This window comes from Etheostoma spectabile, chromosome 20, assembly GCF_008692095.1.
Source record: "Etheostoma spectabile isolate EspeVRDwgs_2016 chromosome 20, UIUC_Espe_1.0, whole genome shotgun sequence".
In the NCBI taxonomy this organism is placed as follows: domain Eukaryota; kingdom Metazoa; phylum Chordata; class Actinopteri; order Perciformes; family Percidae; genus Etheostoma; species Etheostoma spectabile.
In genome coordinates, this window is record NC_045752.1 from 7,922,665 (window position 1) to 7,935,378 (window position 12,714).

Sequence of the window (12,714 nt, forward strand, 5' to 3'; positions counted from 1 at the left end):
GAGAGGTTCGTCCTCTGGGGAATGTGAACCATGCAGGTGGATGCTGTTCTTGTGCTCTTCTGTGTTTGGCTCGCAGGAACAGCTGGGAGCTTGGCCCAGTCCAGGGGTCACAAGCTGGAGACCTACAAACAGAGCAGGTAATGTCAAAGGAGTCACAGACACTGGATTGCATGTTTTTTTTTTCAGCTTCATGATGTTCTTATTGACGTTTTTTGAGGTTTACACAATGTTGGCCAGTGTTTCCTGGGTCACCTGTGCTGCTCCCTCCCCCTCTGAAAACAGACTTATTCAGACAGCAGATTGGAGAGCGGCGAGAGAGAGAGGGAGACCCAAATCCCCACATCTATTTATGCACTATTAGGGAATGCTGTGTTCTCTTGCCCCACAACTGCTGCAGGCCAGTTAATGACTGTTTTCCCCACTGGCAGCAGTTGTAGCCAATGTCATTTCCAGGTGATTATTTAGGCTAATTGCTGCCTTGTTAATGCGTTCAATGGATTAGATGTTTTAGTCGGGGACTGAACTAGATCTGAGAATCAGTCCTTCAATTCTGCATATTATTGATTGGATTGGATTTGACATAGGAAGGGATTTGAATAGAAAGGTTTGTGTTTGTTTATTAGTTTTATCTGTGCTATTAAGTGCAGGGAGCACTATGTGGAGGGACCGTCTGACATACCCGTGGTGGAAGGAATGTAACATTTACTCTACAAAATCATCTATTAGCATCTTCGTCTTTTTTGACTCAAATTAGAAATGCTGATGAACTTGCTGATAATCATTATTTTAATGATTCAGTTAAATTGGGGGCACGTAATGTGGCATGAAAACACTTTATGATATTGATCTTCTGTGAAGAAATCGGTATTTAGAAAGCTTATGGCTTGTGACTAGGAGGTAGAATGGTCGCCCCTCAACCACATGATTGGCGGTCCGATCCCAGGCTTCTCCGGCCACATGTCAAAGTGTCCCTGAGCAAGACACTGAACTCCAAGTTGCTCCCCGGACGCTGTATGTATAGCTGTCCACTTCTCCAAATACTTAGGATGGGTTAAATGCAGTAATTACATTTCACTACATTGTATATGACATATTAAGAATAATATTGCGTTTGTTTCAAGTTTCTTTTTTAAATACTCAGCATAAATAACCCAAATATATTGAGTTTACTGTCATACAAGACAAAGAAAAGCAGCATATATTCACATTTAACAAGCAGGACTTGTAAAGATTTGCCATTTTTGCTTTAAAAAAATTGATTATCAAAAGAAATACAGATTCATTTTTCTGTCAATTGACTAATCTGTTAATATATCTAATAAGAATATCAGATGTCTGGTCATTGCTGTTAAGTGCAGGGAACAGTGCGGTGAGGAGCAGCCTGCATACCTGCAGTGGAATTTATTTTGCTTTTACGCAACAAAAAAGGCAAAAAGCATCTTAGTATGTGACACACATAAGAAATGCAAATGTGATCATTATTTCAGTGAGTTGGTTACATGTTTAAAGCAACAGTTGTAAGGTATTTAAAATATGATGGTTTATTTGCACAGTAAAATTGTCAGAATGAATTTAAATAACAACCCCAGATGGCTTTAAACAGCTGGAAACTGATTTAAACAGAGAAATAACTCACTGGGACGGCAACTAATCATTATAGTCATTATCTATGAATCTATTGATTTTAGTTTTTATGATAAAATGTCAAACAATTGTGGAAAATGTCCATCACACTTTGCTAAAGTTGATGTCTTAAAATGTCTTGCTTTATACAACCAACAGACCAAAACCCAAGAAAAAGTAACAAAAAAGCAGCAAATCTTGACATTTGAGAAGACGGAACCGGCAAATGTTTGGTATACTCTTGCCAAAATAGTCAGCTACGTTCACACCTCTAGAAGGCTCTGAACACTTGTTGAGAACAACATGGGAATATACAGTAAATAGGGAGAAGAATGCAAATGTTCTGTCCAGAAAAAATCAGCAAAGAGCTTAACCACATCCTGAGGTCTTCAAGTAAGAAACTGTCTGCATTCATCTCTAGGGAAGATGATACATTTTTCCCAAGCAGGCAAAGTACAGCGTGGTCACCTCATAACGCTATCAGCGTTGAATGATTTGCATTAATATATTCAGCAAACCCAGTCAAATCATATAATCCCTCTGCCTTTAGATACAGTATCACCTCCCATGGTGTAACTGTTATTTATAGATTAGAGGAGACTTTGCTATTAAGATTCTCCTCCATTTGAGTGACATATATGTGTTTGATATTACATACCTGGTGGTTCATATGTAGGCCTACAGTACATTCTGACAAACTGTCAGAGCGAATGACAATGGAAAATCTGAATTATTGAATATGGGTTAAACAGTTCAAGCTGTCTTTTTTAAAGCTGAACAATCCTCCGTGAAATTACAGTCTTTTAAAGTGATCATCTCAGCCCTAAGGTGATTAAGATGATCATTAAGCAGAAGAGCACAATCGTTCATCACGCGTGGTAAATCTTCAAAAGGCAAGAAAGCACAAGTGGCAGAAAAGATGCATTGTAATCTCTAAACACCAGTGTTTTTTTCACCAACTAGTTAAAAGTCCTCTCACATCATGTCTTCTCTTTGCTACAACACACAGTCTGAGAATACAAATCAAATTTCAATCTGTTATTGCTCTTCCAGAAGCAAGGGAACAATCTCATATACTTATGATGAAATTGAACCTTTCTTCTCCCCGTTTCTCATCACCCTCATCCTCCTTTCTTTGAGTGTGAAATTGCAAACGCGCCTGGATGCTGCTGGCGTGTGTTGTGGGAGTTTTCACTATATTACTTACATTTTATTTTCATTCACTGCCTTGAGGAAACAAGCACACAAGAAAACATCTAAGGAGAAAACCCTCATGGGGTTTAAAGGATCATTTTGAGTACGAGCTGGATGATTATTGGGACAGAAAAACACATTTCAATGATAAAACACATAAACATTTAAAGCGGGGGTTATCTAAGTATTAATAGCTTATTGCCAGTTTAGGGAGCCAGCATATGATTGAGGGCCTCACGGGTTCCGAACATAAGGTATAGCTCCATCACTGTAAGGCTTACAATTTTGTGAGATGTCACCACTTGCCTGTGTTACAGTTTCACTACTTTTCATGAGATTTATAATGACTGACTGGTGGAGAGATAAGCTTTGTTGAAACTGTTCAACCTTAACAATGAACTTAATCTCATAATAATGTAATAATAATGTATACTTTATTAATCCTGCAAGGGGAATTTACAATCTTCACTCTGTTGATATTACACACAGGCCTGAATAACACACACATGCTCAGTACCTGCACTAAACATGCACTAAATGGAGAGATGTCAGAGTGAGGGGGCTGCCCATGGAAAGGTACCCTGAGCAGTTGGGGGTTCTGTGCCTTGCTCAAGGGCACCTGGCAGGGCCCAGGAGGTGAACTGGCACCCCCAATGATGATGATAATGATGATTATTATTATTGTTAATGATGTTTAACAATAAATTCCTTGAGCTGTCTATCTATTGTTTATCTGTCCCCGGAGGTTAGAGGAAGTAACTTTAAAAGAGTTGATGCATTTTTCTGGAAACTTTTCTTTTCTCCTCGGCCATACAGCAGTTTTTCTGTGTTGGCTTTTCCATCTCACTTCCACATTAAACTGCCAAATTGTCCACCAACATTGCTAACGTTAGCTAAACAGCACTAGCATTGATGATAGAATGTCCTGCAACAAGTGCCACTGGTCTCCATACAAACTCTCAAAGTTTGACGCAGTAGTGTTATTGACGCAGTAGTGTTATTGACGCAGTAGTGTTATTGACGCAGTAGTGTTATTAAAAGTAAAAAGAAACCGTCATTGGCACACAGGCCACACTATGAGCACATTTGATCTAAAGCATACAAACTGTAAAAGTAACTCATCTAAAAGCACCTCACAGTAACACACGTGCATATTGCTGTACCTAGCTAGCTACATATTTAGTCAAAATGTAGTTCTGATTTGTTATTTATTTTGCCACATATATATTTACGTTTATTTTATATATATATGTATATATTAATATTGATATTTTTATAAACTGCCAGGTAGCTTAACTAACAATAATGTTATGTTACGTTATGTTTTGTATTGATAATTTTAATCTGAAAAGTAACTAGTACTTGTCCTTTAAATGTAGTGGAGTAAAAAGTATAAATTAGCATAAAATGGAAATACTCAAGTACCCTCAAAATTGTACTTAAGAGCAGTACTTGTAGTAGTAAATGCTTACTGTAGTTTCATCCCACCATCTATATACCAATGATATATGTTTAAAATAAGTCTAAAATTGCATACTGTACAGTAATGTATCCAGAACGACCTTTGCAGGAATCTGGCCCATTTACCCTGATGCAACCCCTGCAGCGATGCATGCATGCAGGTCCATGGCAGAGCAGAGACAATGTGCAGACAGGCGGTCTACTGTGTGGTGTAGGCAGGCAGAGAGGGGGATTGGAGAGGCATTTCTGCCAAGAGGATTAGGAACCAGCTGCTGGAAGGACACAGACGAGTAGCACCCATTGCCCATCAGAGCTCTGCAGCTCGCCAGTAAAACCTTCTTCTCACCGTTTCCTATTGCATTTATTTCTGTTTACTTGCCGTCCCTTTATCCCTCCCCTGCTCTCTCTCCCTCTCTCTCTTCCTCTGTGGTATTTCCTTGATGCATGTCAGTGGTTGTCACAGGGATTTGTCCATGTCTGTCACAGCATGCTCTACTCTAATAATCCATTTTAGGGTTTTTGGAGAAAAAAAAATTCCCCTACCTCTATCGCTGTTTCTGGCCTGAAAAGCGTTCTAAAAGACAAGAATACAGAGGCAGCCTTCTTGAAAAGTGACACCAGAGAAGAGCTTCCTGACGAGGAAATGCTCTTTTACCCTTCTTTGATTAGATTAGATTAGATTGCACTTTATTGTCATTACACCGGTACAGGTACAAGGCAATGAAATGCAGTTTTGGTCTAACCAGAAGTGCAATAGCAGCAAGTGCAGGATATACAATGGTTCCGTAAGTGCAAGCCATTGATATGTACTGAATAAATATAGAGAAGAATACTATTATAAACAGAATTTTACAGATAGATTTGTCCTATGAATATAATATATAGATAACCAGCATTGTGAACAAAATTTTCTGCTGGATATGTACTGAATATAATATACAAGTGGATTTAACAAGACAACAATGGATTTAAGGTAGTACAAATAAAGTTTGGGCAGAAACTATCCAAATTGAAGTGCAGTGGAAAGTAATTGCATATTACAGTTAAAGTACGGTATTGCAAATGTATATGTAAACAATCTGTACTGTAAATAAACAGTCGGCAGTGCCAAACAATCTTTGGAAGTTAGAAGTGTAATTTTTGCCCCTACTCTACCACCATGTAGATTTAGGCTTTAGACATAATAATTTCTCTCCAGCCAATGATTACTTTAATCATTGATTAATCTGCTGATTGTTTTTTCAATACATTTTTAGACTGTTAAACTTCATTAGAAAATAGTGAACAGTGACTATTTTAGTTTCACAGAGATCAAGGTGCTGCTCTTATGTAGAGCATGGTTAAATGAAGAGGACAAAACGTTTGTGTGTGTGTGTAAGTGCTTAGAAATGACAATAAAGGCACCTTGAACCTTTAATGTTGTGCTACTGCCACTTGTGATAGATGTTCTCATTTATTTATTTATTACTCTTGTTAACCAATCAGGTCACGAAGAGAGACCAGAATGGATGGGGGTGGTGGTCAAAAAACCGGAAGGTGAGTTTTCAAAATCTTTGATTACATTTTCAAAGTAATATTGATTCTTTGGCTAACTCATTTTGGCATTGAATCAACACAGCATTTCTTTTTTTTCTTTTGTTTTTACAGCCCAATTTACAAACGAAGTCCAGACATGACTAAATCTTTGATGACAAAATCTGAGCAACTCCTGAGAATAGAAGACCATGATTTCACCATGAGGCCAGCCTTTGGAGGTCAGAAAATGAATGTAACTTCATATGGAAGTGCTTTTAAATAAAACAGGTTTTATTTGTAAAGCTCAGGCGTGCTGGGCAGGCGGCACGCTCAGCTGGATAAGATGTGTGCAGTGGTCATTGGTTTGGGTCAAACTGTAACTAAAAGCATTAAACTCTTGGAGAGAACACCATCCGTGCAAGCTCTGCCGGGGTTTCCAATTGCAGCTCACTTCTTTGCGTCACATGAGTGTTAATACACATCTTTTGCATCATTACTGTATATTAGTTTTCATGTCAGAAAGGCACACAGGCTTTTGTTTTACTAAATGACAGCAATGAAATATATTTATAATCTTTTTGGCTGTCTTTAGTTCTTTTTATTTGTCATTTTAGGCAAATTACCACAAACAGAAGAGCTGTATTTAACTACAAACAATCAGCCATGAGGCTTTGAAGGTCTTTTTTTATGTCAAACTGTGACTACTTTTAATCACACGACAAAGCTCACCAAGTGCGCCTCGCAGAAACCTTTCGCTGCGTCTTAGGTGGAAGTGGGAAAGAGAGCTGGATCTCCTCTACTGCTGCATCAACTTTAACTCAATTGTTGTGACCTAATTGTATTTGTGTACTATTTGAGGATGATGCAGAGTAGAAAAAAAATAAATAGGTCAAAAGTAGAATCCCAGCCAGACTGACACAGTTGTGGCTCCAGCAGTTGCTCTACAATTGTGGGATTGTGATTGTGTTCTTTTTTGGATTGCAAAATTTCTTTTTCAAAACTAAAGGTTCAATCAGTCTCTCTTATGGTCACCTTTACTGTTTTACCCACTGGCACATCCAAAATCAGGAGGAGCTCAACAAGCTTCTATGCAGGAAAATAACAACTCTGCACGTTTGCATTTATTCTAACATGAGTTTCTTTCAGGTCCTCCAATTCCTGTTGGAGTGGATGTTCAGGTTGAAAGTCTGGACACCATCTCGGAGGTGGATATGGTAAGTAAGAAAGTATTCAACTTCTAGTACTCCACTGCATATCATAGTGAAATATACTTTTTACATCACGTTATTTATCTGACAGCTAGAGTTAAGATCTTACATTAAAAACACAAGATGTAAAAAACACAATGTGTTGCTAAAGATTAAACCAGTGGTTCCTTCTTACCTACTTAGATGTCTATAAGATAGTTCTTGGTTTTAAATGATCTAATATTTTGCAAAAACAGAAAGAGATTAGAGAAAGGTTTCAGAAAAGTAACATATTTGTGTATCAGAACTGTATTCTTTTTCTACTTGTTGATCATCTCACAACCCTTCAGATTTATCTTGAGGCCCCGACCCCTAGGTTGGGAACCTAAACAGCCTAACTGTATACAATGTAAATAAATAGCACAACCATTACTATTACTTTGATTCTTTCAGTACATGAAGCTGATAATACTTTTATTTAGGTAACATTTTGAATGCAGGACTTTTACTTGAAGTATTTTTCACATTGTTGTATTGGTACTTTTACAAATGTAAAGCATCAAAGTACAAGTTTCTTTTCTTCCTGTAGGATTTTACCATGACACTGTACCTGCGTCACTACTGGAAGGACGAGCGGCTGTCGTTCCCGAGCACCAACAACCAGAGCATGACCTTTGACAGTCGTCTGGTGAAAAAGATTTGGGTTCCTGACATGTTCTTCGTCCACTCTAAGCGCTCTTTTATCCACGACACCACAACTGATAACGTCATGCTGAGGGTTTACCCGGATGGCAACGTCCTCTACAGTCTCAGGTAAACACATAGACAGGAGCCTTAACTTAAGCCAAAAAACTCACACTAGGAGATCGAGTGGCTTCTTTTTTTATTATACAACAATACAATTTTTCTCTGCAGAGTCACTGTCACTGCCATGTGTAACATGGACCTCAGCCGCTTCCCTCTGGACACCCAAACCTGCTCGCTGGAGATTGAGAGCTGTGAGTGGATTCATAAAAAATATGAACAAATATTTTAGCAAAAAAATAAAAACATTTCACTGCTAACACAGTGATCCATCTAATAAGCACCCCCATCACTACCACATGCCGGCAGTGCATTTTATTGTTTTTATTTTATTATACCTTATTATATTTGTGCTTTTATTGTGTTATCTATTTATTCTGTATTATCATTTTGTGGAGCACTTTGGAAACCTTGTGTTTGTTAAAATCGTGCTATATAAATAAAGTGGATTGGATTGGATCAGGTCAAAGTTTCCTTTTGACTCATGGCCTAATATTTGAAAAAAGTCTTGATTTCCGTGAAATTGGCTTACGTAATCATCTTTCTCAGTCCAACCTCTCTGACCTTTCTTCTAGCGCCATTAACGTGCCAAACGTTTCACTATATACAAGAGTTATTAACATTTACTAAACACATTCAAACTCTTTTTCATTTCCATTTTTGACACTACATTTGCACTCTCCTCAGGCCCAAATGTCAAGTTTGCTCACCAGATATCTCATGAAATCTCAGATACATCATGCCATGCCTCTCCTCTAGTATCCCCTTAGCTCCTCTGCTGGTGAAACTCTAAGACTCAAAAATCAGACGGTGAAATGAACATTACAGTCACCAGAGACGGCTGGTGGTGCTTTAGAATTGCAGTCTTGTCTTGTTAAATCTGCACACATTTTTTTCAGACCAAGTCTATCCTGATTTGGTTCATTCCAGATGTGCTCACTTTTACTTCTTCTCCCTCCAGATGCGTACACAGATGACGACCTGATGTTGTACTGGAAGAAAGGCAACGAATCCCTGAACACGGACGAGAGAATATCTCTGTCCCAGTTCCTCATCCAGAAATTTCACACCACCACCAAGCTGGCTTTCTACAGCAGCACAGGTACTGTAATCCACAACACAAGCATGTCTATTACACACAGTAAAATGAACCGATTATGCAAATGGAACAAGTGTGAAGCAACTTCACTAAATCTCATTTTACTTTATAAGCCTTTTCCGACTAAAGGATTGAGTCTTCCTTACATGTCCTTTTGAATGTTACACCAAGAAGAATGTACTAATAGTTAATCCTTACAGTGACAAAATGAACAACAAAATGAATTAAACTACTGCCAACCACTCTCGGGCTGCTGGAAAGCTAACGTGACAGCCCTGCAGCCGTCTTATGACTACATTCCACTAGCACTCCAGATCAACCTGAAGCACAAAAAATGGTTTTGCAACCTATCTCTCCCTGCCACAATAGCTGGGAACCTCTGCTTTGAGTGTTTGTGTGGGGTATTTGCCGCTAACACATGACAACTTAATGATGGTATTTCTTCTCACCAGGCTGGTACAATCGTTTGTACATCCACTTCACCCTGCGGCGCCACATCTTCTTCTTCCTGCTGCAGACTTACTTCCCTGCTACTCTGATGGTCATGCTGTCCTGGGTGTCCTTCTGGATTGATCGCAGGGCCGTCCCCGCCAGGGTGCCACTAGGTAGGGTAGAGTTTCCTTTACAGGGCATGGCCTTAACAAAGAAACTAGCTCTAAAAAAAGCAGAGTAACAGTGCAGTGGTTCCCATTCCCTTCCACAACGTTTGATTCGACTTGCAGCACCTTGCCACAGGATGTCTATGAGCTCTGAAATGTTAAATGAGTGATTTAACACAAGTTTTGGATTATGGCTCTCATATAGGGAAACATTTGCCCTGCTGAAGTGTATAGAGGAAATCATTAAATACGTCAGTCATGTGTTTTTTCGTCCTGAAGCTGAGACTGACCTCTGACCCTTCTGTGGAGGTGGGAGAGCATTTACAGATCGTTCCAACAGTGATTAACAAAAAACTGTTAAAAAACAAATATTACATTAAAAAATAAATACAGTACACAAATAGAAATATATATTATTGCATCACAATATGAAATATTTCTCATGTACAGCCCTTTCTATGATATTTAGTATTTAACAATTTTACCTTCCCAGCCCTGTAATACGCAAGCTCTCTGATGTGACTAAACTGTTTGCGTGTTTTACTCCAGGCATCACCACAGTGCTGACCATGTCCACCATCATCACCGGGGTCAACGCCTCCATGCCGCGGGTCTCCTACATCAAGGCAGTGGACATTTACCTCTGGGTCAGTTTTGTCTTTGTCTTCCTCTCGGTGATAGAGTATGCGGCAGTCAACTACCTCTCCACTGTACAGGAGAGGAAAGAGAGGAAACTAAGGGAGAGAGTAAGTGTTATTTTATGTGACTTTCCTGTGGTTGTTCATTGCCTGCAGTTAAAAACACAGTCAACCTATGAAATGTTGATCTTTTAATGTGTTCACACAGATAGTTTAACATTACCAAACCAGTGTAATAATCTCTCTGGTTTACTTTTTTAATTGCATGCACACTGTTCTATCTTCTAAGGAATAACTGAAGGTCAACAACATCCAAATACATTTGCAAGTTTAATACAAACAGACAGGCATGACATATTTACAAGTTGGTTACTTTCCCATGTCTCTTGCTAAAAACAAATAATATACTGTCTATGGTCTTTCTTAACTAGAGTCAACATCCAGTCAGCATAACATACTCTGGTTCAGAACTCAATGTAATAGCGCCTCCTTCTGTAACAGTAAAAAAAAGATTTATTCTTATTGAGTGATTTGATTAAATCAAATTTTTTCATACAGATTGTAAGTAATGAATGTGTGACCGGCTCATTCTCTTCTTTTTTGTGCAAGTAGAAATGAGGAAGCAAATACTTTGCCAATGTTGTCATAAATTATTAAGTCAGTTTAACTGTGATACAAATATATTCTTCTTTTTTGATGCAGTTTTTCCCCGAAATTGAACCCTAGCCACATACCTTTGCATCTATGCAGAGGACATATCCTTATCGTTCTTGGAGTTATAGTTTAACCCTTTATCACCCACTTCACATCATTTGTTTAAGGTTTTAGTTGTATATTCTGTCGTGCATTGTACCTGGGCTATTCATCTTGGGAGCTTGAAATTTTAGTGTGCAGAGAGCCTCTCCTTTTTCTTAAGGACTTTCTTTTTAAACATGACCACCTGACAAAACATATGAGTCTAAATTATCAGTACTTATAAGTTATACATAGCAAGAGTGTACCACTGGTGGAACACCATAAAGCTTACTTGAAAGCTCTCATCCTGATTTAAATTCCCTAAATATGAAATGGTCTACTGATAAAATATGTTTACATCCTGTATTAGCTGCAGATATGAAATATGTTCTCATTAAAAGCAAGAAAGCAGACAGCTGTAGTGAAACAGATATGTTGATAGCTCTATCTAAGTCAACCCAGGACAAGGTTGACCTGATTTTATATTAAAACTATTTTACAAATTAACATATTTCTAAGCTGGTAGAAACATGAATTAATACTTTATGTGAATTTCCAGTAAACAGATGAATATTTTTCACTCTAAGCTGCCCTCAGGGCTATGGCAAATTCTGGGACTACAGCTTGTGTACTATATTGCTATTCTTCATTTGCCAACTGCTGCAGCATATGGAGCCATCTACCCCTAAGGAACATTTCCATCACAAACATCCTTGTATAAATGTTTCATGCCAAAGTTATTTAACGGTCCAGAGTGTGCAGAAAAATTATAAGCATTTAACAAAGTGATGTCTTTATATTCTTTCTTTAGTTAATGACTTTACAGAAAGTAACATTTACAATAAACAGATTTCAAAAGCTGACTTTTTACCTCTCTAGCTGCCGTGTACATGCGGCATTGGCAACCCTGATGAGATGATGATCGACCCCCAGATCACTGGCTATGGGTCCATGGATATAAACAACACAGGGAATTATGGGATGCCAGAGAACGGTGGTCGCCAGGATCGAATGTTGGCCCAGGTGTCGTTGAATGACCCGCAGATTGCAAGCCAGGTGAAGCCATCCAGAGGCTATGTGAACATTTGGATAGACACCCACGCCATAGACAAGTACTCAAGGGTTGTGTTTCCTGGAGCGTACATCCTCTTTAACATCATCTATTGGTCCATCTACTCTTAACCAGGGATGCAGAAGTAGATTCTTGTGAGAGTTGTTAATGATGAGACTTCAGAAGCTTGGCTCATTTGTAGAGGAGCAGAAAAATAACATTGCAATTGATGCTTTTCAGACCCAGAAACTGCACTTAAGATGCATGGGGACAATTAACAGATTGCCATTGCCTTCTCAACCCAGCCCCTTAAAACAGAAGAGTTTATAAATGAGCTACTGACACAAAGAAAAGTCATCGCTGTTTTTCACTCCATCAAATCTATGTGGCTTCATGTTGTAACTATCAGTGCAGGTGATAGAAAGACATTTGGATATTTTCGCCTCAGGACTTACTGCACAGTGAGACGCACAAACACGGACCTGTGCATTTTAACTCGGCGACATTTCAGTTCTTGATGCAGTTCTTGATCCAAAAAATGTGAACAGAAAACCTTGGCTTATGAACTAGACTTGACAATCAATGGCAAATTAAAATACTTTCAGGAATAGTTTGGCTTATTTGCATTTGGGTAGAAAGTTAGATAACAAAATGTATACCACTCACATGTCTGTACAGTAATCATGAAGCTAAAGCAAGAAGAAGGTTAGGTTATCAACCTCCCACCACCGCTAAAACAGGCTGAGTAATTGAATTGTCAAATCATATTTTAGTTACTTATATATTTATATATATATATATATATATA

General features: G+C 38.5%; 2 protein-coding genes across 3 annotated transcripts in view; one reads left to right on the forward strand and one right to left on the reverse strand.

The window, feature by feature from the left end:
* Positions 1-21: 21 nt before the first annotated feature.
* LOC116669887 (gamma-aminobutyric acid receptor subunit rho-1) overlaps positions 22-12,714 on the forward strand; it is a 32,158-nt gene continuing 19,465 nt past the window's right edge. Inside the window, exons 1-10 of one of the 2 annotated variants that reach the window (XR_004326903.1) lie at positions 22-137; positions 5,764-5,814; positions 5,926-6,032; positions 6,940-7,007; positions 7,570-7,793; positions 7,896-7,978; positions 8,746-8,886; positions 9,336-9,488; positions 10,032-10,228; positions 11,735-12,428. Coding sequence is in view for 1 of the 2 variants with exons in the window: in XM_032499969.1 (XP_032355860.1) it covers positions 31-137; positions 5,764-5,814; positions 5,926-6,032; positions 6,940-7,007; positions 7,570-7,793; positions 7,896-7,978; positions 8,746-8,886; positions 9,336-9,488; positions 10,032-10,228; positions 11,735-12,037 (1,434 nt within the window). In the remaining variant the exon portion in view is untranslated. Of the gene's footprint in view, positions 138-5,763; positions 5,815-5,925; positions 6,033-6,939; positions 7,008-7,569; positions 7,794-7,895; positions 7,979-8,745; positions 8,887-9,335; positions 9,489-10,031; positions 10,229-11,734; positions 12,661-12,714 lie in introns of those variants that run through there. The other variant, XM_032499969.1, reaches the window with a different exon arrangement.
* The window catches only part of LOC116669889 (peptidase M20 domain-containing protein 2), a 9,671-nt gene continuing 6,709 nt past the window's right edge, over positions 9,753-12,714 (reverse strand). The window contains exon 8 of the mRNA XM_032499972.1: positions 9,753-10,216. Coding sequence (XP_032355863.1) covers positions 10,180-10,216 — 37 coding nt within the window. The 3' untranslated portion in view covers positions 9,753-10,179. The remainder of the gene's footprint in view (positions 10,217-12,714) is intronic.